The sequence below is a fragment of the Lolium perenne genome, chromosome 4, assembly GCF_019359855.2.
Source record: "Lolium perenne isolate Kyuss_39 chromosome 4, Kyuss_2.0, whole genome shotgun sequence".
In the NCBI taxonomy this organism is placed as follows: domain Eukaryota; kingdom Viridiplantae; phylum Streptophyta; class Magnoliopsida; order Poales; family Poaceae; genus Lolium; species Lolium perenne.
Window position 1 is genome coordinate 358,865,403 of NC_067247.2, and position 26,261 is coordinate 358,891,663.

The 26,261-nt window shown below is 42.4% G+C and overlaps 2 protein-coding genes across 2 annotated transcripts; both read right to left on the minus strand.

Annotated features, from left to right (window-relative positions):
- Positions 1-8,722: 8,722 nt before the first annotated feature.
- On the minus strand, positions 8,723-12,105 carry LOC127296837 (uncharacterized). Its single transcript, XM_051327060.2, has 3 exons — positions 11,445-12,105; positions 9,656-10,580; positions 8,723-9,551 (listed from the first exon to the last, which is right to left on the minus strand). The coding sequence occupies exons 1-3, from the start codon at positions 11,491-11,493 to the stop codon at positions 8,906-8,908; spliced, it is 1,620 nt and encodes a 539-aa protein (XP_051183020.1). The 5' UTR covers positions 11,494-12,105; the 3' UTR covers positions 8,723-8,905.
- A 138-nt stretch (positions 12,106-12,243) lies between these two features.
- LOC127296838 (amino acid transporter ANT1) lies at positions 12,244-15,104 on the minus strand. The gene is made up of 3 exons (XM_051327061.1): positions 14,696-15,104; positions 13,254-13,898; positions 12,244-13,022 (listed from the first exon to the last, which is right to left on the minus strand). The coding sequence occupies exons 1-3, from the start codon at positions 14,936-14,938 to the stop codon at positions 12,624-12,626; spliced, it is 1,287 nt and encodes a 428-aa protein (XP_051183021.1). The 5' UTR covers positions 14,939-15,104; the 3' UTR covers positions 12,244-12,623.
- Positions 15,105-26,261: the final 11,157 nt, after the last annotated feature.

A 26,261-nucleotide genomic window follows, 5' to 3' on the forward strand; every position in this document is an offset into this window, starting at 1 on the left:
GAACCCACTTTTTCAAAAGTGAGTTTGTGATGTAAAAATATGTTTTAAAAATCGACACAAAATGAATGCAAAGGTGATCTCAAACATGTGCCCTGGACATGAGTTTCGTGACGAAAAAACCTTTTATTTTGCCTCGGCAAAAAAGTGAAATTTTGTAGGGCTATATAGCTGTATATATATGGCGTATTTTGTCTTTTTTAGATTCTGAAGTAAAAAAGTGGTTTCTCCGCGAAAACTTTCTACGCACACATGGAACATGCATACGTATCCCGTTATTTTTATTTCAGAATTTTTTAACATTTAGTAAATGCATTTCCTACCTGAATTCACGTGCACCCAGATTTAACTGGGACTTTTCCATGTTGCGAGCTCTATTCTTCTCTCATCTGGCTACCGGTTTCTCTGGCATTGGCATTGGCATACACTACAGGGTCGATAAGGATTAGCATGTGCAAGTTGGATGTCGTACTGCTTGCACCTTACGAGTTGTGCGCACTTGATGCGTTGTCCCTTTGAAAGACGAATTCGTAGATCAACAGTGCTTTATGAGTTGTGCGCATTCACTACGGAATGTTGGGTGGAAGTTGTTCCTTTTGTTTTGCGGTTTTCCTATTTTTTAACAAAAATAAAAGATTTACCGTATTTATTAATTAAAATGTCCAGATATTCAAAGAGAAATAGAGTGAAAACTGAATAACTGATACACTCATGCATGGTCAAGCCCACCCAAACGACAACACGGCAAGGCAGCACCCACTCTTACCAAATAAAACATGTGTCCACTCTCGCCGACAATATATCGGAGACCACAATAGGACGTTAACCACACCAACACAACCAACGGTGATCCACTCTATCAAACTAGTTGATCTCTCACCACTACTAAAAAGAAGCCACGTCCGCTATCAAAGGAGTAGACATGGAATGCTCCCAGAAATGTGAAGAAGTCTGCATCCACAAGACCATGCAACAAAAGTGGCGCCCGACACGCTGCCGACCAACGTCAAGAGCCAATTCATTGTCCACATGACACAAATTTAGGTCCAGTTCTTTTGGCGGCTTCTCGGAGAAGCTGCCCTCCCCCCAGCTTTCTGGGAAAGCCGGTTCTAAAATTTTCCGAGGCTTCTAGAATAGCTAAGGCTAAACTAATTTGGAAGCCTCACAAAAAAAATTCATCGGCTTCTCCAGGAAGCTGGAGGGAGGGCAGCTTCTCGGAGAAGCCGCCAAAAAAACTGGGCCATAACAAAGTTGACGAACACTCGAAGTCACCACTCTAATTTTCCGTTGCTCCGCCATGCCCTACGCGATCAACCAGTCACATGCCATCCCTAAGGGTCAGTAATTGATGTGCCGAACATCGCTGGAAACTTGTCGATCAACGCAAGCATGCCGGATGATCATGTCAGTAATTGATGTGCCGAACATCGCTGGAAACTTGTCGATCACGCCCTCATCATAATATGTATGTGCATGGTCATGCCCTCTCTATTTGTCAATTGCCCAACTGTAATTTGTTCACCCAACATGTTGTTTATCTTATGGGAGAGACACCTCTAGTGAACTGTGGACCCCGGTCCAATTCTCTATACTGAAATACAATCTACTGCAATACTGTTCTACTGTTTTCTGCAAACAATCATCATCCACACTATACATCTAATCCTTTGTTACAGCAAGCCGGTGAGATTGACAACCTCACTGTTTCGTTGGGGCAAAGTACTTTGGTTGTGTTGTGCAGGTTCCACGTTGGCGCCGGAATCCCTGGTGTTGCGCCGCACTACATCTCGCCGCCATCAACCTTCAACGTGCTTCTTGGCTCCTACTGGTTCGATAAACCTTGATTTCATACTGAGGGAAAACTTGCCGCTGTACGCATCACACCTTCCTCTTGGGGTTCCCAACGGACGTGTGCTGTACACGCCATCAAGCAATTTTTCTGGCACCGTTGCCGGGGAGATCAAGACACGCTGCAAGGGGAGTCTCCACATCCCAATCTCTTTACTTTGTTTTTGTCTTGCTTTATTTTATTTACTACTTTGTTTGCTGCACTATATCAAAATACAAAAAAATTAGTTGCTAGTTTTACTTTATTTACTGTCTTGCACTCTATATCAAAAACACAAAAAAATTAGTTACTTGTTTTACTTTACTTAATATCATGCATGTTTTTATTTCACTAGTTAAGCATAATGGAAAACAACAAAAATATGAGAGATCTTTATGAACTTTATCTTGAATTAGGACATGATGTGTTTGAAGAGAGAATTAAAAAAACCCATGGAACTTTATATGCATGCTAATGAGAATGTTATTACTATGGATGCTTTGAACACCATTGTTGCTAATGCTATGGAAAATTCTAAGCTTGGGGAAGCTGGCTCTGAAGAGCATGATCTTTTTAGTCCCCCAAGCATTGAGGAGAAAATTTTCTTTTATGATTACAATATGCCTCCTATATATGATGATAGCCACTTTGTTGAATTTGCTCCCACTACAACTAATAAAATTGATTATGCTTATGTGGAGAGTAATAATTTTATGCATGAGACTCATGATAAGAATGCTTTATGCGATCGTTATATTGTTGAGTTTGCTCATGATACTACTGAAAGTTATTATGAGAGAGGAAAATATGGTTGTAGAAATTTTCACGTTACTAAAATACCTCTCTATATGCTGAAATCTTTGAAGCTACACTTGTTTTATCTTCCTATGCTTGTCACTTTGCTCTTCATGAAATTGTTTATTTACAAGATTCCTATGCATAGGAAGCATGTTAGACTTAAATGTGTTTTGAATTTGCTTCTTGATGCTCTCTTTTGCTTCAACAACTATTTCTTGCGAGTGGATCATTAAAACTGCTGAGCCCATCTTAAAGGCGTTAAAGAAAAGCGCTTATGGGAGACAACCCATGTGATTTTACTACAGTACTTTGTTTTTATTTTGCGTCTTGGAAGTTGTTTACTACTGTAGCAACCTCTCCTTATCTTAGTTTAGTGTTTTGTTGTGCCAAGTAAAGTCGTTGATAGTAAAGTTCATACTAGATTTGGATTACTGCGCAGAAACAGATTTCTTTGCTGTCACGAATCTGGGCTGTTTTCTCTGTAGGTAACTCAGAAAATTATGCCAATTTACGTGCGTGATCCTCAGATATGTACGCAACTTTCATTCAATTTGAGCATTTTCATTTGAGCAAGTCTGGTGCCTCGATAAAATTCATCAATATGAACTGTTCTGTTTTGACAGATTCTGCCTTTTATTTCGCATTGCCTCTTTTGCTATGTTGGATGAATTTCTTTGATCCATTAATGTCCAGTAGCTTTATGCAATGTCCAGAAGTGTTAAGAATGATTGTGTCACCTCTGAACATGTTAATTTTTATTGTCCACTAACCCTCTAATGAGTTGTTCTAAGTTTGGTGTGGAGGAAGTTTTCAAGGATCAAGAGAGGGAGATGATACAACATGATCAAGGAGAGTGAAAGCTCTAAGCTTGGGGATGCCCCGGTGGTTCACCCCTGCATACTCTAAGAAGACTCAAGCGTCTAAGCTTGGGGATGCCCAAGGCATCCCCTTCTTCATCGACAATATTATCAGGTTCCTCCCCTAAAACTATATTTTTATTCCATCACATCTTATGTGCTTTTCTTGGAGCGTCGGTTTGTTTTTGTTTTTGTTTTGTTTGAATAAAATGGATCCTAGCATTCACTTTGTGGGAGAGAGACACGCTCCGCTGTAGCATATGGACAAGTATGTCCTTAGGCTCTACTCATAGTATTCATGGCGAAGTTTCTTTTTCGTTAAATTGTTATATGGTTGGAATTGGAAAATGATACATGTAGTAATTGCTATAATGTCTTGGATAATGTGATACTTGGTAATTGTTGTGCTCATGTTTAAGCTCTTGCATCATATACTTTGCACCCATTAATGAAGAAATACATAGAGCATGCTAAAATTTGGTTTGCATATTTGGTCTCTCTAAAGTCTAGATAATATCTAGTATTGAGTTTTGAACAACAAGGAAGACGGTGTAGATTCTTATAATGTTTACAATATGTCTTTTATGTGAGTTTTGCTGCACCGGTTCATCCTTGTGTTTGTTTCAAATAACCTTGCTAGCCTAAACCTTGTATCGAGAGGGATTACTTCTCATGCATCCAAAATACTTGAGCCAACCACTATGCCATTTGTGTCCACCATACCTACCTACTATATGGTATTTCTCCGCCATTCCAAAGTAAATTGCTTGAGTGCTACCTTTAAATTTCCATCATTCACCTTTGCAATATATAGCTCATGGGACAAATAGCATAAAAACTATTGTGGTATTGAATATGTACTTATGCACTTTATCTCTTATTAAGTTGCTTGTTGTGCGATAACCATGTTTCTGGGGACGCCATCAACTATTCTTTGTTGAATATCATGTGAGTTGCTATGCATGTCCGTCTTGTCTGAAGTAAGAGAGACCTACCACGTTATGGTTAAGCATGCATATTGTTAGAGAAGAACATTGGGCCGCTAACTAAAGCCATGATCCATGGTGGAAGTTTCAGTTTTGGACAATATCCTCAATCTCAAATGAGAAAATTAATTGTTGCCACATGCTTATGCATTAAAGAGGAGTCCATTATCTGTTGTCTATGTTGTCCCGGTATGGATGTCTAAGTTGAGAATAATCAATAGCGAGAAATTCAATGCGAGCTTTCTCCTTAGACCTTTGTACAGGCGGCATAGAGGTACCCCTTTGTGACACTTGGTTAAAACATGTGCATTGCGATGATCCGGTAGTCCAAGCTAATTAGGACAAGGTGCGGGCACTATTAGTATACTATGCATGAGGCTTGCAACTTGTAAGATATAATTTACATGATACATATGCTTTATTACTACCGTTGACAAAGTTGTTTCATGTTTTCAAAATCAAAGCTCTAGCACAAATATAGCAATCGATGCTTTTCCTCTATGGAGGACCATTCTTTTACTTTCATTGTTGAGTCAGTTCACCTATTTCTCTCCACCTCAAGAAGCAAACACTTGTGTGAACTGTGCATTGATTCCTACATACTTGCATATTGCACTTATTATATTACTCTATGTTGACAATATCCATGAGATATACATGTTACAAGTTGAAAGCAACCGCTGAAACTTAATCTTCCGTTGTGTTGCTTCAATGCCTTTACTTTGATTTATTGCTTTATGATTTAACTCTTATGCAAGATTTATTGATGCTTGTCTTGAAGTACTATTCATGAAAAGTCTTTGCTTTATGATTCACTTGTTTACTCATGTCATATACATTGTTTTGATCGCTGCATTCACTACATATGCTTTACAAATAGTATGATCAAGGTTATGATGGCATGTCATTCCAGAAATTATCTTTGTTATCATTTTACCTGCTCGGGACGAGCAGAACTAAGCTTGGGGATGCTGATACGTCTCCGACGTATCGATAATTTCTTGTGTTCCATGCCACATTATTGATGTTATCTACATGTTTTATGCACACTTTATGTCATATTCGTGCATTTTCTGGAACTAACCTATTAACAAGATGTCGAAGTGCCGATTCTTTGTTTTCTGCTGTTTTTGGTTTCAGAAATCCTAGTAACGAAATATTCTCGGAATTGGACGAAATCAACGCCCAGGGTCCTATTTTGCCACGAAGCTTCCAGAAGACCGAAGAGGAGACGAAGTGGGGCCACGAGGTGGCCAAACCCTAGGGCGGCGCGGCCTGGCCCCTGGCCGCGCCGACCTGTGGTGTGGGGCCCTCGTGTGGCCCCCTGACCTGCCCTTCCGCCTACTTAAAGCCTCCGTCGCGAAACCCCCAGTACCGAGAGCCACGATACGGAAAACCTTCCAGAGACACCGCCGCCGCCAATCCCATCTCGGGGGATTCAGGAGATCGCCTCCGGCACCCTGCCGGAGAGGGGATTCATCTCTCGGAGGACTCTACGCCGCCATGGTCGCCTCCGGAGTGATGTGTGAGTAGTCTACCCCTGGACTATGGGTCCATAGCAGTAGCTAGATGGTTGTCTTCTCCTCATTGTGCTTAATTGTCGGGTCTTGTGAGCTGCCGAACATGATCAAGATCATCTATCTGTAATTCTATATATTGTGTTTGTTGGGATCCGATGAATAGAGAATACTTGTTATGTTGATTATCAATTTATGTCTATGTGTTGTTTATGATCTTGCATGCTCTCCGTTACTAGTAGATGCTCTGGCCAAGTTGATGCTAGTAACTCCAAGAGGGAGTATTTATGCTCGATAGTGGGTTCATGTCTCCGTGAATCTGGAGGGGTGACAAGAACCTCTAAGATTATGGATGTGCTGTTGCCACTAGGGATAAAACATTGGTGCTATGTTCGAGGATGTAGTCACTGATTACATTACGCGCAATACTTAATGCAATTGTCTGTTGTTAGCAACTTAATACTTTGGAGGGTTCGGATGATAACCTGAAGGTGGACTTTTTAGGCATAGATGCATGCTGGATAGCGGTCTATGTACTTTGTCGTAATGCCCAATTAAATCTCACAGTACTCATCATAATATGTATGTGCATGGTCATGCCCTCTCTATTTGTCAATTGCCCAACTGTAATTTGTTCACCCAACATGCTGTTTATCTTATGGTAGAGACACCTCTAGTGAACTGTGGACCCCGGTCCAATTCTCTATACTGAAATACAATCTCTTTGCAATCTTGTTCTCTTTGTTTTACGCAAACAATCATCATCCACACTATACATCTAATCCTTTGTTACAGCAAGCCGGTGAGATTGACAACCTCACTGTTTCGTTGGGGCAAAGTACTTTGGTTGTGTTGTGCAGGTTCCACGTTGGCGCCGGAATCCCTGGTGTTGCGCCGCACTACATCTCGCCGCCATCAACCTTCAACGTGCTTCTTGGCTCCTACTGGTTCGATAAACCTTGGTTTCATACTGAGGGAAAACTTGCCGCTGTACGCATCACACCTTCCTCTTGGGGTTCCCAACGGACGTGTGCTGTACACGCCATCAGAGAACTTGCCAAGGTGCATGATCATCTTCATAAGTGGGATAGAACAGTGTTGAACAAGTCAAAAAATTATTTGAGAAAAACCCAATGTGAGTTGGAAAATGTGGTGCAGCAAACTCTATCCCCTGAAGTGCGAAAAACGGAGCTATCAGAGGAAATTGAGTGGCTTTTGGAGATGGAGGAAATTCATTGGGCACAAAGGAGTCGTATTAATTGGCTTCAATATGGAGACAATAATACAAGTTATTTCCATATTTTTCTACTGCAAGGATAAAAAATAACCGCATTAAGAAATTGGAGGATGAAAATGGTAATGTTCTAGAGGGAATGGCTTGTTTCAGGATATTTTACAGGTCTCTTTGCAACCGAAGTTGATGAACCTAACCCTGTTAAATGAAGTTAGTTCAAGGGTTTTAGCAGAGATGAATGGTGATTTGAGGAAGCCATATACTTCTGCAGAAGTCAATAAGGCATTATTCTCTATTGGAGACACTAAGGCTCCTGGTATGGATGGTCTTCATGCAAATTTCTTTAAAAAATGCCGGAATATCCTAGAGAACGGAAGGGTGAGTCTTGCGCTATTAATTGCACGAAGAAACCATGGCCATCTCATGGAAGCTTCGCCATGGCCTTCACCTAGCTGCCGCTCGGCCTATCGTGCCCAAAACTCCGAGAGAGGAATTAAGGTCGAGCTAACAGTTTCTAGGCCCGACTGATGAGTGGACGTCAAGGTAGATTATTAGAGTAGCAGCAGCCCAAAGATGTTGGGCTAGCAATGAAACATGTGGCGACGGGTGAAAATCTCGTTTTACGATATTTGACAAACAAAATAACCTAAGAGACCCTGCGGACAAGACCGGTCCATCCAAAGCATTGAACAACCCGATCCAACGGTTTGAGTGCAAAATTGTGAGTTATATTGATATAGTTAATATCTTTTTTTGAGTGGCTGATATAGTTAATATCATCATGCACTTTGATACACGCGCTTCCTCCTTCTACGCATTCAAAGACCTCGCTTTTTTGGAAATAAAGACCCATTCAAGAACTTGCATCGCACCTATAAAAAAACCAATATAGCAAAGTTAGCCTAGTCATAATAGGGAGTAACATAGAGTAGTAATATGCATAGTGGGGAGTAACATATTTATGGTATCACGTAAACTCATATTTATTATGTTGTAGACTCATCTTATCTTAAGATGTGTGATGCTGTAGTAACATACTACCTAGCTAGTTACTACAAGATACCTCTCGCCATTTAATAGCATGCCATGTTATCTTAATGCTTATGTGGCATTGTATGTAGGTGCATGTTACTATTTTAGTCACTCACTATGAGTAGTTATATCGGTATTCTAGCCGGAAATCAACTTTTAATCTTAGGTGTATATGCTCCTTGGTCCTGCCAACATGAAAAACGTTTTAAAAGAACTATGGAAGAAAAATCACGTATAGATCTTGATATGCTATGTCTTTACATCATGAAAAACGTTTTAAAAGAACTTTTATTTAACACCAAATTTTGTCTTTTATACACGACATAAAAAAATTAACTTTTCATGAAACAACTTTGTGAACACGTAAAACGTTGAGATGGATGATGCATGCCATTTTTTTGTTGATATTTTTAAACATTTTTAATGTGTTTATCACTTCTTAAAAACCATATGCTTCTGGGTGAAAACCGATATAGCGATATTTAAAACCATGATCTCCATCCATATACTCTTCTGATTTGAGCTGCATTTCATAGTTCAGACATTCACTGACACACCAGTAATCTAGACTATTATACTATACTTGATTATTTGTTTCTCCATAATTTACTGACACTAAGCAAGCAAACGATGGTTATGTAGGTGAGATCTGCTGTCTACTCTCCAATGTTTAGGTGCAGCAGCTCTCTGAACTCCACCCTCCTGGTCTCGGTATGCAGCGTCCTCTTCTTATTGGGCCAGTAGGTGACCCATATCCTCCCCTTGATCTCCCACTCCATGGTCTTGCCGGCGGCCGCCGCGCCCATCCTCCAGCACACGGCCTCCCCGTACTCGTCGCCGGCGAAGATCACTCCGCCGTTCCTCGTGAAGGGCCTGCTGGGACTGGTGTACCTGTTCCTGAACCACGATCTCGGCTGGAAGAGCTCCAGCTTTGGCGGCTCGCTGGAGAAGACCTCCCTGCCCCCGCCGCCGTCGCCGTGGAGGAACCAGCTGAGCGACGCCGTATTGCCATGCACCGAGTGCTCGAACTTCCAGGGCTTCATGCTCCTCGTCACCGTCTCGTGTGCCGACAAGCTGATGCCGATCGACGCCGGCGCGGCGCCGAACGTCGTGTCGATGCCCTTGTCGGCGCCGACCTCCTGGACGGGATTGTCCGTCGACCTGCTCACGGACAGCGAGAGGATGTCCGACTGCGCCAGGGGAGTCAGCTGCAGCGATATGCGCGACGGGAAGTGCTTCTCGTCCGAGCCGTGCCCCTGCCTCGCCATGAGAGTCTCGGACACCAGCTGGATAACGTCACACCTGCAGAAGCCAGAAAACAACAAGTGATCGATTAGAAGTAAAACGATAACTGTTCTTGCTGGTCAATGCATTGTTGAATGAGTCGCATGGAATGGATCGGAGACCTGATGTTGTCGACGTTAACGGCGACGTCTATCCAGTTCTCCTTGAAGGCGACTCTGTAAACGAACTGGATGACGCTCTCCAGCTGCTGGTAGTTGAGCGAGAAGAGCAGCCTCTCGTCTTTGGCCAGCTGCTGCTGTTGGTGGTGATGGGACGACGGGTGGTGCTCCATGGTCATGGCCACCACCGGGCAGTACAGCTGCACCTTCCACAGCCTGCTCGCCGACAGAGCGTAGGTGAAGACCGCGAAACGCGGCGGTGGCGCCGGCGCCGTGCCTGACCTGAGAGCCTCCATAACCCAGTTGGTGACGCCCAGGTTCACCGACCGCATCCACTGCTCCTCCAGGCTGGACCCGAGGGCCAGCATCAGCTCCCTCGCCGCGTGACGCATCTCGTGGCCGTGCTGGGTCAGCCGCGCGGTGATGGTGCCGATGAACTCTCTGCGGAGCGTGGACGGAGCCTCGTACACGCAGACCAGGAATGCCAGCATCAGGACCGACAGGCTCAACATCATGCCTGAATCTTCAGACATCTGCACATTTGGCAGCATCAAGATTGACCTGCTGCTACAGTATGGCCCATACCTGAGCACCCCACATATGATCTCGACCAAGAACTGGGTAGCGACGTCGTCTGTGGTGTAATTTGCAGGTTTCGGCTTGGGGCTCCATAGTGAGACTTGATCATGATCATCACAGATGGAGAAACACAAACTGAATGAACGGGTTTCGGTTTCAGATTGCCTACTCATCACCACAAGGTTCAGAGATTGGTTTGTGGATGGTGAAGTGCATATCTGGAGAGAGTGGGATTCCTTTGCTCTCCATTGCTTGGGGAGGCTCCGGATCCACTGCCAAATGTCAGGAACCAAGCCAGAAGCCATGGTCTCTCCCTGTGGAATATGGATGGACTCCATGACCACCACCTCTGCCCAATAAATAAACAAATCAAGGCACCAGGTAAACTCTAAACGGCAAGTACTAGAAGAAAGTCAAAATTATTAGGAATCATCGGTAAGGTAAGTTGAGGACAACTGGAACTCTAGTTTGCTATCATTGCAAAGGGCCCTTTCAAATGATGTGTAGATCCAGTAATGTCTATTTCAGCACATTGTTGAGTAGTGCAAGGGAGCGTTTTCTTGCTAGCGCGGTGCCTATCCGAGATATCCCTGTATGCTCTGCTTTTTTGCTTTCAAGCACACGCCAAGCTTTGTTTCAGATTATATATCAAGGAAAATCAAAGTAGTCTAGTCGAACGGAGAAGGGTGATCAATCAAGACAAGAGGAAGAAAGCCCAACTTCAGGAACTTGGAACTCGATCGCTATTGCTTAAGTCAGTAGGTATAGGGGTTAGCACATGGCATGATGTCAAATGTGCTAAGATGACTTTTGTCCATAAACCTTTTTGTAAGATAAAAAGGAAAAATATATTTAGTCCCTTCGCGCTTTCCAGTAGGTAAAGGGTAGTTTCAATGGTGGTACTTCTTTTTGTCACTGATGGACGGAGTAAGAAGAGTTCGAAAAGAGAAATACCACGAAGAGCAAAAACAATCTTCAAATGTTTCTTAACCCGGCTTTCCCCCAATATATGTGGCATTACCTTCTTTTAATGAATTTTAATCTTTTGAGGTTCCCCGAAAAGAAAAACAGTTTCCTAGTTTAAAAGCTTGGCAGGAATGGCTTTAACTTTCACATAGCATGAGAAGAACCTTTTCCAAAATATGACTAGTATTCTAAATAGAATTTTGTTTTCGTGGTGCGGTTAGGTACAACGATGTACCATTCTTTGTACCTTTTCCATGTGAGAACAGAACCAGATCCTTCTCGTAAATTTGTATCATCCAATTCCATATTCCTCATCCCTCCATTTCAGCTTTTTGCTGAGAACATGGATGCTTCATGCCTCTTATATCATCAGACAGCAAGTACTTCCTGCATCACCAAACGTTTAGATAGCTCACCAACTGTTGAAATCATCACCTAAACAACTTTATTCTAGGAATCTCTCTATGCGGTAGATTGCCTTCACCAGTTGCTATCCACGAAAATGTCATTACAAAAAAATATTTAAAAAGTTCGGATGCTAATTATAACTAATATTTATATACTGAAAAAGGATTATAGTCTAAAGAGCAGTTATACTCCATTGTAAGGTCTAGATTTGAATAGCACATGACCCAAGTAACATGTTATACATAGGCATTGCACCACAAGTACTGATATCTGATTGTATATTAATTAAGATCATTTCATTTCATGCATGTGTTCAATCATAATGCAAGCACACAATCAAGATGAGGTGGTGCATGAACATAAACGGAATGTCTCATAGGTCAGGTCATCAGGAACAAAATACAGAAAATAGTAGATTTAATGGGCCAGAAATGCAGGCCAATTGAGGACTATATCACCAGCCAATTGAGGTCAACAACATATGACAAAATTACATTGGAAAAGGGACAAATAGCTCAACAAGCTTTATGAACTTCAGATCTGCGATAGAATTAATTCTTGAAAAAAATAGTTTGGGCGAAAATAGCCAACACAAACAAACAAACTGACTACTTTATCTGAAAAGCAGATCTGGCCAATATCTACAAGATCGGGATCCTCTTTGCTCACAAGGAAAATTACATTTGATTGGGCAATATACCTTCTTATCATACAACTGTCAAATTAAGAAACACATGCTGACAACAAGCAGATTAGAATCACAACCAACCCACGATGAACATAATGGACTGTACTATGCTTTCTATGAACATGAAAAATATTGAAATAGATCTGAAGTCATCATAAGATAAAGATACAAATAAACTACACCACTACCTAACAATCCAGACCAAGGCCACGAATAATCAGCTGGGAACATCAAAGCTATCTGATGTGATGCCTGCCGTCCCAGGATCCCAGATACTTCTGTCCAGCCATGTCTTCATAAAAAATCAATCCCTACTTTATATATCGCCAATTAATCTGTCAGTGTGACGAGAGTAGTGAAGACTCCATAGCCAGCAAAACCCAGGCCAAAGATAAGGAAACTGTAGTCCAACACCCTTTGCCACAGGCTCATTGACGAGCCAACGATGTTGAGGTGGAACAAGGTAGGCAGCACGAAGGAGAGCAGAGCACACATTGTGCTCCCTACAAAGGAGACAAATGATCCGAATTCAGGTACGAAGGATGCCACCACAGCGAGGATGGTCACTGTGAAGATGCGGCTCGAGTGCAGGCCTAGCCATTCAGCACCAGGAACACTGTTGGAAAGCTTCTGGAAGCATCCACTTGATCTGAACCTATCCTCCACTATCTCGTGGATTGGGTGCATCATAACAGGGAATGTGAATGCTAGTGCAATGCATAGGCCAACCTGTCAAGGGATTTTCCGAACTGTTAGAATACAAAAATCACTATTCCAGCAAGTTAAGTTCCATGTGACAACAAATTATACAAATTTGACAACATTAGAGATTCACACTTCTATCATACTCTTCAATTAAGGAACACTGGGGCTGTAACGTGAAAATGCAAAATATTTGAGTAGAAGCAATGGCATGCTTCAACAACAATCATGCAAGTAGATTGTGAACATTGCACTAACCTTAACTGCGGCAGATGACCAACTATTTGGAAGATTAAGTGTTATGATGTCCATAGTAGCCTCGCCATAGGCCAAATACCCACATATTCCAAAACATGAATACACAAATATGATGCCCACAACTGCTTGAGAAAGTACCCAACGAAACTTTCTCCGTTCCGCCATTGATGATTCTAGTGACAATGTCATGCTGAATCCTTCAAAGCAGAAGACTGCAACCCCAAAAGCAAAAGGTATCGCCGTAACTCCATTAAAAGCACTTCTATTTGCAAATGGATGATCAATTAGCTGAAGATCCTTTCTGATAACCATTGCCATCGCTAGGACATTGCATACATCAGCAAATATACTGAATGGTGAAAGAGAAGGCAGTGAACGGATGAAGGATAATGCAATTTGCACAGGCAGGAGGACGGCGAAGATGAAGCCAGCTGATGACATCGACTGGCTAAACACGGAATGGAGATTTTCGCCAATGAATACTAGGTAAGCTACAGATCCACCAGCTTGCGAAACAAGGATAAGAATCTCTGTTAAGCATCGACCTACAGTCCCAAAGCACTTGTCACCCAAGTCTCCATATGTATAGTGAACATCACATGGTTCCTCAGTTTCTTCCTTTTGCAATTTATCTCTACAGTCCACCTTCAGATAAGAAATCGATACCAAGTAAATTAGACAGCTGGAAAGTTGTTGTTATCAATGTGATCTTTAATGTGCAGAATTCGAACAAACTATCAGGCAGGGTGTACTCAACAAATTCAACAAAAAAGCATAATTCAAAAAGCTTGCCCATTCAACCTAACTACTATGTGTGGAACAATTATCATGTTTACAGAAATAATACTACGGTACCAAGAATGGACTAACACCATAAGATTGACAATGTATAGTGATTCTGTTCTGATACCCTCCCGGTAATGTTTATGGTTTCGTGATTCATTTGGTTTTATTTCCTATTGTTTGGGAAAATCTTGAGTTACTGGAGATACTTGATGGACCATAATTTTTTTTGAGAAATGAAAAGGTACAGAAAGCCTCGTTATTTAACAGTTGGGGACAAGATATCCCCAGCTGTACCCATAAGCAAGACAAAGAGTGCACAATATTTTATCCTGAGTGACCAAATACTAACCCTGTCGACACCATAGCTTCTAGCCTCTGATTGTTCACAACAATATGTCAATATGGTAGGTAGGATTACGGATAGGATTAATGTTCCATCGAAATGTAAGCACAAACGCCATTCAGCTTTTATCGGCAGCACATCCCAATCTGCTCAAGCTGACTGCAGTGCACGATGTAGGCCGCCGTACCAAGTCCGAAAATTTGGACGGCATCCCCGTCAAGCAGCTAAGTACTGTATAAACGATAAATAGCCATACAGAGCGAGGAGAATGCGGCAGTGCTAATGTGGGTAGTAGGTAGTGTAGGGTACTGACGAGGAGGAGCATGCAGTAGAGCGTGGCGAAGCCGGCGGCGGCGACGCCGATGGATCCCGCGACCCAGCCGGCGGCGCGGAAGGCGTAGGGCAGGCCGAGCACCCCCGTGCCGACGATGGAGACGACGACGTTGCCCAGCGTCTGCGCCCACGTCGCTCCTCCCCTGGCTGCACCTCCACGCCCCTTGGAATCCTCCCGCGCCAGCAGCGGCGCTGCCTCGCCCTTGGCCGGCTCAGCCGCCATCACCGTCGCGGGAGCCGCCGTGGTGGTCAGGCCCGACTGGCAGTGGTAGCGGAGAGCTTGAGGATTGGGCTTTCTTGGAGTTGTGTTTGGCGCACGAGGGAGTTGCGAAGCCGCCGGGAAGCAGCCGTCGTGGCGCAGGGTGTTTCCTGGATCAGTCGGGGGATGGGTTGGTGTTGGTTCACGTGACACGTGAGATCTCCGGATCTATCTGTCCCCATAAAAAGATTCGTCCTAGTGATGCAAGTGATTTATCATTAGGGTATCATCTGTTCTCTTTAGTCTAAAAAAATTGAATTAACTATTATTCATGATATTAGCAAGTTAGTTTATTTTTTGAACCAAAGAGGGTAAAGGGTACCCTAATCACTTGCATCTATAATTCGTCCACCCGTTAATTTTTCGGGACTTCTAAATTTCTTTTCTTTTTTATAAGCCTTGACTCCTGATAAAATGAGACCCACGTGTAAAATTATGTTGTACTGTTGAGTTCAAAAATATAATTGTATTAGTAGTGTCAAATATAGTGTTTGAATTTGTTCTCAAATGCAGAGAAGACTTGGAAACTGAACTGATGGCATTCGGTGGGTCTAGACTTGGCGTTCCAACATATAGTACTCTATCAATTATCATTGACACCGACTGTTCGCAGCTTGTGGCGGTGGTTAGAGAAGACTCCCAAGATCGTTCTCCTTATCTTCATTAGTTTTCGAGATTAAGAGATTAATAAATACTGGTAGAGTTTGTAAGTTTGTAAAAGTAGATCGTAGACAAGTTAGGGTTAGTCACGTGCTTGCCAACTTGGCAAGGGTGGAGCATCACTATTCGTTATCGTTCGGTTCTGGTCACAAAGTCTTTCTTCGGGAGCTTGAAAGGGAACGTCTTATAAGCCCTATTGCTCAATAAAGATCTGGTTTTGCCCGTAAAAAAATGTGGTGTTTGTATTTTTTATCAACTATGCAGTTAAGGTGATGTCTTTTCGAATAATAGAGAGATGTACGAGTGAACAAACACATAAAATGCATAAATTCAGGAGTAGAGGAATATACTTGTAGTTGCAGGTTTATGAAATCTAGCATAAACTGCTAAAAAAGCTTGAAAAAACATTATAGATGCTGAAAAAGCGAAAAGATAGGTTGCTTCTCGCTTGACTTGCTCTTGCACTCCGCTCGTTCCGTCCATCTAGGACCCACCTGGTTTCTACATGTCCACCTGGTTTCTACATGTGGAACTTCTCCAAACCGAGATTCAACTAAGACTACTTATAATGGGAGTAACTTCACTAGTAACTAAGTGTCCAATTCACTAATTTGCTTATGTGGTAGTGCGTTAATGAGGAGAGAGGAGGATATAGTAACATAGCTAGTTACTTTAACATCACACTTCCTAAGATACAATAAGTCTACAAGCTAATTAATGAAGACATCTATGATACTACTTTAATATTACTAACCACTATGAAGGTAGTAACATATAGTAGTAGCATGTGTATGTTACTACTTCATGTTACTTCCCATTATGACTAGTCTAAAAGAAAAAGAAAAACTTCTCCTACGATGGACATGTGGAGTTTGGCTTTTACTCGTCAGTGAGTAAGATGGGGCGGTTGGAGTTACTCTATGGACGTGTTTGGTGAAGGTTCTAACGTAACCCGTTAATGATGGGATCTAAATACATTAGTTATGTACCTGTAATGAAACTACGGCATCGCTTCACAAATTTCTTTTGCCGACATCCCTCTGTAATCTGCTTCCCAGTATGAGAATTATCCACTACAACAAGACACATAGGTCGTCGCGTTTTTAAATGCCGAGGCACACAACCGTAATCGTGGAGGTTGCGTTAGCATGGCAATAAGGCGCGTGCTGAGCGTCGGTCGCCCGATCTGCGGTCCAAAAATCGGTCGCACCCACGCCGTTCATCAGCCATCGTGCGGCAGTGAATCAATAATATGTTTCTCATGTGGTATGGTCCATCCCGGCTTTGGGATTTGTCAGGCAAGATCAGTCACGCCGGTTTTGTGGTCCCAGCGTTGGTTGCTATGTGCTGAATGGTCTGGACGTCTTTGCGAGGGTGCCATGTGCTGATGTGACTCCTCTCTCTCCTATGTCTAAGCAAGCTGCCTCCAAGATAGTGCATAGTTCGCACATGGGTGGCAAAGGGTGGTGCATCATGCATGCATAAGGCTGGCTCCACATAGAGGCATGCATAATTATAAGTTGCCACATTGCAACATCTAGTGTCTGATTTTACAACAAAACTCTTATGTGTAGGTTACAATTTTAAACCACGTAAGCAACATAAAAAATCTAAATTAATGTACACTTATAGAATGCCAGAAAATATTGCAACATCCCCCGTGTGCCTTTACAACAATACTTGTGTGGCTTTATTACATTTTAAAATCACTTATAGAACATCAACTTTATGAGGAAAAAACAACTTGTAGGAAACACGTGGAAAGCATTGCAACATCTCGCTTCTCCTTTCATAACAAAACTCGTATGTGTATGTTACAATTTCAATGCACATATACAACATCACTGAATCCGTAAAAACGTAAACCTTGAAAGAATGCTAGAAAAACTTACAACATCTCTCGTGTTTCTTTACAATAAAACTCGTGCGAATTTGTTACATTTCAAAATCACTAAGACAACGACAATTTTGAGAGGAAAGCTCAACTTGTAGTAAACACCTGGAAAACATTACAACATCTCTAGAACGCTTTCACAACAAAACTTGTATATGTATATTACAATTGTAATGCACGTATGCAACATCAATAAGTCCGGAAGAGTCTAGAACTTTTAAAGAATGCCAGGAAACCCTTGCAACATCTACAATGGGCATTTTCAATAAAACTTGTGTGCCTTGTTACATTTAATGCACATATGAGTTTGTGACAACTTTAATACACTTATGCAACATTGTAAAAGTAGATGTAACATCGTCCATGGCGTGCTTGCGACTTAACGGTGGCCATGGAAAATAGTCCTAAAATAACTCTAAAATACCGACAACTTAATAACTAGCTGTGTGCGCATAGCAAATGATCAACATGCAAGTGGTGCATGCACGAGAAGCTTAAATGGTACTCGTGTGCATGCTAGTGGTCAAGTGGAGTACTAGTGTACTAGCAATCGATGGCCTAGAGTTGTGGTCCATGCATTGTCCTGGTTCATGCAAGGGTCCGGTCCAACTGCTGCCGCATGCATGTAAGACCAGAAAAGGTGTAGGGCCAGGAAATGACTAGCTTCGTGTTGAGAAAAGTAGGCGGGAGAAAAGCACGCACGCACGCTGGAGACATGCATATGGCCATGCGAAGCTAGCGAGCACGACCGATCTTTTCCAAGCGATCGGTCGGCTGATTATAAGTGTTTTCCAAAATAATTATTCCGCTACGAGAAATTGCATAGAGGAAATTGCAGACATAGCTCTTTTTCGCACATCACTTTGGGTTTGTCGAGCGCTCTTCTATCGCGGCACCACACCAATCCACCTTGGAACATTAATAAATGATGAAAAAAATTAGTGCCATGTATAGGTAAGGTGCGACTCATTATTTTTGCTATGTTTCTAGCTCCTTTCGGCGACAGAAAAAGTTAATCACAATCAAGGCTAATAAATTTATTTCTCTATTCCATTCAGATTGTAATTCCATGTCATTAAGATATTAATTTCATTAACAAATAAGCTCATTACATTACACTGCAACCACTTCTTATGAGATCCATTTGTATCTCATTAATCTTTTCCTATAAACAAAGTGGTACCGATTTCAAGTTTAAGAGAGGAAACATATTAAGCTCCTATATTCAACACCGGTATATCTAAAAAAGATGCATACATATTTCGTTTGATGAATTTGGGCTTGTTAAAAATACAGAAACAAGCTCAAGAACATCACACAGAGGAACACCAAGAAGCAAAAAGGAATAGGAGATGAAAATATTCAAGGGGTTGAGCCCCTAAGATGATGTGATCAAGTTACCCTACCGAAAGACCCTCTTGATAGTGCGGCTATCTATCCTATAACCCGGTCTCCCAACAACAACCTTGAGTCCCATAAAAAGAAAATCTAGCAAGGTCATACCTTTGCCTTGTGCATCCCGCTTGATCTTGATGACAATTGTTCAAGCTCCATTGAAGCCAGAATGCTTCGATTGATCATCGTCGCTTCGTGAAGATACATAGTTTGCTCCCCCATACACCATTCACTACTAGGAAATAGGCTATAGGCCCAGGGTTACCACCGGTGCACCCAAAAAGGTGCATGCCGGTGGTATTTTCCGCCGGCGCACCTACTTTATGAGGCGCCGGTGGTGCTCAAATACCGCCTGCACGGCGAAGGCTTTGTCCGCCGATGGTAAGGGTCGACTAGGTCCGAGCCGGCCCAAAATTGGAGCCTACCTTACCGCCGAAGCACCACCATGTTGGTGTGCCGGTGGTAATGCTTTTAGCGAAAATAGAAGAAAATTCGAAAGATAAACCTTCGAGATGCCCATGTGTTAAGTCATCTAGTTTTAGCGAAAATTTAAAAACATGAATTTCCATATGTTATGAAATGATGGCGTCATGTTATGGTAAAACGCGATTTCTAGTTGCATACGACCTCCGATGAAAAACTTTATTATATCAAAATGTAGCTACGCAAAATTTTCTATTCGATTTCAACGCCCTTTAGGCCGTTTAGACAATTTTTTGATTCGTCAAATTCAAAACAGAAACAAGAATTTTTTCAGATTTTAGATTTTGATGAAAAATAAAAAAATTACCCTCGACGTACCACCATATTGGTGCGCTGGCGGAACCGGTGCTATATATGCAAAACCAGCCCGTCGGACTATCCTTCTTTCTCACTTTTTCTCCTTCTCCTCCTCCTCATCCTCCTTCTCCTCCTTCCCTCCTCCTCCTCCTCCTCCTCCTCCTCCTCCTCTTCAACCCGCACCTCCTCAACAAGGTGACCACCTCAAACTGGCGAGCTTCCTCCAACAACCAATCCGGCGAGCTTCCTCCGGTGACCACGTCCTCAACCTCGTCGAGACCTCCCTCCGGTGACCACCTCCTCAACCTCATCAAGACCTCCTTCTGGTGACCACCTCTTCAAGCTCGCTGGCGACCTCCCGTCCGGTGACCCACCTCCTCAACCCTCGCTGGCCATTGTGAAGAACGTGAAGAACACATCACGAGGAGATCTAGATCTAGATTCGTCTTTTTTTGAATTTTGAAAAATATAATGCCGACACACTAATCTCCTTCCTGTCGGGGGACTAGGACATGCGCCGGCCATAATTCGAGTTACGACCGGTGTACTAGGTGGTGTTGGAGATATGCCCAAGAGGCAATAATAAAAGTGTTTATTGTTATATCTTAGTGTTCATGATAAATGTTTACATCCCATGCTATAATTGTATTAACCGGAAACATTAATACTTGTGTGTTTTGTAAACATAAAGGAGTCCCTAGTAAGCCTCTTGTTAAACTAGCTTGTTGATTAATAGATGATCATGGTTTCCTGATCATGAAAATTGGATGTTATCAATAACAAGATCATATCATTAGGTGAATGATGTGATGGACATACACCCATAGTAAGCGTAGCATATGATCAAGTAATTTAGTTCTTTGTGCTTCAAGTTTTAATATGCATAGTAACTTAATCCTTTGACCATGAGATCGTGTTAATCACCTAAACCGGATGGATGCTTTGATGACACCAAACACTACTGCGTAAATGGGTTATTATAAAGGTGGCATTAAGTGTTCATAAAGTATATGGTTGAGGAACTTGTATCAATAGTGGGATTTGTCCATCCAAATGACAGATAGATATACTCTGGGCCCTCTCGGTGGAATGACATCTAATTAGCTTGCAAGCATGTGACTGGCTCACAAGGGATATCATATCACGGTACGAGTAAAGAGTACTTATCGATAACGAGGTTGAACTAGGTGAGACCGCCCTACCTAACCAGCCACCGGCACCTTGCTGCTCGGATCCGATACGATTGCCGTGGTTCAAGTTTTTTAAAATGTGGTCACAACCTTGTGTTCTGGATCCGAAATGGGGGATTTCTTTCGCTGTAATTACGTCTCCGATGTTGCGTGCTGCGTTGCTGGTATGAGGAGATTTGAATAGCGGCTTCTAGCGATTGATCAGCACTAGATTTTCCCCTTTGACCCCAGAAAAAAATATCCATGCCTTTCGCGTGTAATCCAACAAATGGTTCATCGTTTCTTTTTCAGGGCAATTTACATGTGGCCAGTGTATATGCTGGAAGTGATTGCATTGAACTTAAAGGACCTCAAGTCATGGAAGGGTTGATTATTCTGCGACATTTAATTGACTTGTGCTTTCTTTTCTCTAAGAAGTCATTCCCACTCTTCTTGGAATTAGCTGGATTTTCCCAAGAGGATGTTTTCATCGAGGAACCTAAGGCGGGGGTAAGTATTGGTAGTATTTTCTTGTTCTCTCCATTTATGAAGATGTGATTAGTTTCCACTGGTTATCTTGTTACAGGAACATAATTGCTTGGTATATTTCTCAATTCCTAACTTGCTCCAGTCTTACAGATTTTAAAGCCCGCTCATACAATTCTACGTGATGAGTGCACCAAATCCTTTCTTGTTTTGATTCGAGGCACTCATAGCATGAAAGACACATTGACTGCTGCTAGTGGTGCTGTAGTACCATTTCACCACTCATTATTAGACGGGTATGGAGATACCGACGGTCAAACTTTGGATAAGTAAAATATCGCGAGACAAAGGGAATTTTTATTTTATGTGAATGGTTCTTTCGATCACGAAGTCATCGTTGAATATGTGGGGGCTTGTCAACACCCGGATTTTTAAGTCCGAATGCCAATTATGTCATACATCGCAATCCCAGGAATATTGTTGTTGCGAGGAATAATAGTTAAGTATCACAGTCATCATTCATTACAAACCATATTGTCTTACATTTGGAATCACATCATCCATATTACACAAATAGTTGATCTATTGATCAACGAACAAACACAAGTTCATAGCGGAAGCGTAAGATATAAGGACTCTCTAGTCCACAGGCCAACGCTTGACGTCAGAAGACTCCTAGTTGTCGTAGCCGTCCTGCTGGTCGTCTCCTTGTTCATCTTCATACTCTGGCCATTTGAATAGCCAGGGACAAAGCCGTGAGTACTTCAAGTACTCGCAAACTAATACTAGTGTAAGTGCTAGACATTTCTAGTAAGGTTTGCTAAGCTCTAGTTTATTTGCATAAAGCCAATTTTAGTTCACAAGTATTTGAGGAAAGCTTATTCATGTGCTAACTAACTCAAGTGGGAACATTAGTGCCATTCCCACCATTGCAGTGGTGATTTCAATTCAATTCACCACTTCACAATTCATTTCACCATCATTTTCAAGAATTTGACATCGGAAACTGTATGGCCTTTCCAATCGTCCGTAACCGTGGACGCGGCTATTCGAATAGATTGACACTCTGCAGAGGTTGCACACTTGTGCCACAACATTTGATTTCATCCGTCGGGATTACCCCGAATCATCGTAACACAGTACGCGGATCATCAACCATAACCTTTCACTTACAAATCCTAGTATGAGCACCTCTCCCCATGAGCTTGGCCTCCCAGTGAAGACCAACTGTCAACCTGGGAACTGCACAGGGCTTGGCCGTACAATTCACCTTAATTCACATCATTTCTCAACAACGGAGGCAGCCTCAAGCATAACCCCTATGATGTGTGTTCAGAGGGAACCCATACTAAGATGCATAAACTTCCAGTTAAACCCTACCCATAATCAGGTATTGTGGGGGTACTCAATATTGGAAAGGTATCGCATTCAAACCAATATCGTTTTATCAAAAATCACCATCTTCTCTTGGTCATATTCACCTTCAAAATTCATTCAATGGAATGCTTCATCATTCCAAGGTTTCAAAATTCAGTTCAAGTCACATTGTTCCCATCTAGAGTAGTCAAGTTTTAAATAATTAGCACTAGCTCTAATCATGAGGGGTGCTATCTTGCTTTGCTAGTTTGAGACTAACTTTGCTACTCTAGTAACCATTTTTAACTTAGACCAAAGTTAACTATAAAAGTAACTCTTTGAATAAACAAGTAAAAACTTGTAAGGTAAAAACTTGGGATAGGCTTATGGTAAGAAAAAGGTAAGACTCATGGTGCCTTGCCCCAAAGGGCTTTGCACTTTGCAAGAATATTAGCTTGCAACTTTATAACTTGCAATAGTCTAGCTTGCATTGGTGTTAGCTTGCCTTGGTTGTTGAGGTGGTCAAAGTGCTCTTCTTCTTCTGGGTAGAATCCTTCCTCTTCCTGGTATTCCCCGGCACTAGCGTCTATACACGAATACGAGGATACAATCACCAAACAACACTTAAGTAACCTTAATTAGCCTTAATGGCTCTCTCCAAATGATCTAGCATCATTACTTAGCATTGCTACCAAGAATTAATCTAGGGTTTTCTTTCTTAGGGTTAGGGAAATAATTGCTTCTCATTACATATGTAAATGATAGTTTCCATTTAGTTCTTGAGGAATAATTTCCTCTCATTGAATCTTCTTAAGATTTAACTTCCTCAAACAATTATACATGAAATCATGTTGACATAAGTCAACCATTCATCATCATCATTTGAGGAATTGATTTAAATGAGGTAGAATACCTCATACCATTTAATAATGCCTATTATGATTTAAAATCACCAAGCATTTCATTTGAGAGTATTTGACCAGGGGTCAATACTTCATATGAAAGTATTTGGGACAAGATTTAAATGAAGTGAAGCACTTCATATAATTTGCATAATAGTTTTGGACAATATCACTTACATAAACTAGCCATATTGTCCATTAATTAACTAGGGCATGATCATGCAAAGTGACGACACCATTTTCTTGCACAAAAAATTAGTGTAAGTCAAATGTGAGCTATTGGAGTTGGAATTAACTTAATATCTATTTTGGTTGATTTTTAATAATTATTTGAATAGGAAAATGTCCCTGCCTTATTCTTTTTATCATTTTATTTCTACAACAGATCTTGAGGTGGGACCAGTGGCATGTTGTAGAACTTTTAACTAGTTTTCCAAAAATATAAAATTCATCAAATTTGGATAAGCCAAACAGATTCTATTGAATTTTGAAAATAGGGTCAGTATTCAATTTGGTTTAAACAGAAAATCAAAATTCAAAAGATATGGGCTGCGCGGGAAATTTAACAGGCCAGTGAGGGAGAGAGAGAAGTGGGCCGGCCCAGCTAGCGCTGCGGGCCAGCTGACAGCAGGCCCCACCTGTCAGCGAGCCAAACTTACCGAAACGGTAAGTTGCACTGCGCGCCGTAGGATTAGAGGGGGATCCTGCGGTTGGGGTTCGTCATCTCCGTCGACGGGAGAAGCGTGCTGGAGCAGCGGAGGTAGGGGGTCGGCGGCCAGGTGGAGCTCCGGCGAGGGGCGGCGCTAGTGCTTGGCGACGTTGTCGACGAAGGGGAGTCGCCTGGTACCGGTGGCGTCGCCGATGGTGCTCGAATTCGTCGGCGGCGATCTCAGCTCCTCCGCAGGCTCCGGCGATCAATTGGGCGGCTCCGGTGAGTAATTGGGTGAGAGAGGTGGTCGAGGAGGATCAGAAGAGAGAGGGAAGCGAGGTTGGTGTGAGGAGTTGGGTGCGGGAGGTCCTCCTTTTATAGGGTGAAGGGTGGCCGTGGCGGAGCTGGCAGGTCGACAGCATAGCGGCTGCTCCGGCGAAGGAAGGGGGCTGGCGAGGTAGGTGCGAGGTAGAGGGTGTCTAGGCGATGCTAGGAAGCTAGACGACAAGGTGGGGGACGGCCTAATACGCGCGCGAGAGGGCGAGGTTCTGGCAGCAGGGATGCGGGATTCCGGCGAGGTGGTCGTCGGCGACAAGGCTCGTGCGAGCAGGGGAGCATGTCTGGCGGATTGGCGCGGCGACGGTGATGCTCAACGTGGGGCATGGGGGTCCAGGGGAGGCTTGCTTCGGCGGCGTTGCACGTGGCCAGGGTCTGCCGGTGGGCGCGTCCATGACGTCCTCGGCATCAACCAGGGCGCGCGAATTCCAGCGATGTTCTTCGTTCTCCTCGACAGGTGATGAAGCTTGGTGGTGTAGAGGGGTGCTGTGGCATGCTTTGACATGGTGGCCATGGCCAGGGAGGAGGAGAAGAGAGGGGAGCTTGCCATGTGTGGCATGGCCATGTCCATGGTGGGGTTTGGCCCCCCTCTTAGGGTTGCTGTGGATGGGATAGGGTGAGAGGGGACCAGGGAGCAATGTGGAATGATTTGGGGCAGTAGCACTTGGTAGATCACTATTCCAAATAGTGTTTCAATTTATTCCATAGTTGCACTTTGCAATTTTTGTCCAAATTTGAATGGGTTCAAATGGTGGAAAGATTTGAAATGTATGTGTTTGGTTGAGTTGTAAATGACCAGAGAGAATGAGGTGTGGTGGTAAAATTTCCAAATTCAAAGTATTGCAAAATTTGCTAAGTATGAGATTGTTCCACTTAATAAAAAGTTGCAACTTTGGATGAGCATAGTATTTGATCTAAAAAGAATTTGGCATGGTGGTCTTTACCAAAGTTGTTCTCCTTCATGTGCTCTTGGATGTGGAGCAAAGAATTGGGAGAGTTTAGTTTGAAAAACTTGAGATAGAGGGGCTCAAAGTGGTGACCAGATTATAATTGGCAGATTTGACCAATATCACATGTGATCACAATTTGAGTTCAAAAATGATTTGATTTGTGTTTCTTTGATTCCAAAAGTTTCAATAAGTGTTTAGTATCATATTACAACTAATGGTGCAGACCAAAATGGTCTAGGTCAAAGATTTAGAAAAATGGCACAAACCATATGTGAGGGTTTTGTGAATTTCTAACTTTTATTCCTTTACTTTTCTTTGCTTCATTTTGACAAGAGTAAGGTTTATTTGGTGTTATATTGAGTTGGCTGAAAGGTTCACACCATTTTGAGGCAATGGAAGTGGCTAGGTCAAGATTTGATAATTTGGCTAAGTGCCACATATGCCTCTATGCATATGTTTGATTTTATTTTGTTTCTCACCTGAATTGGTTTGTAAATGCTTTGTTGAGTGTGTTGAGGTATTTCAATTCATCTACTCAAGGTAGAAAAAGCAAAGCTCATCATTTTCAAAAAGTAGCCATAGGCTTGCATATGCCTTTTTCTTAACTAAGATCTTTTCTTTTTTATTTTGTTTTTCAAAGATTGATGACAAGAGGGATGAGGTTTAGGGTTTAGTAAGTTTTGCAATGGTTCACCACCATTTAGCAAAGT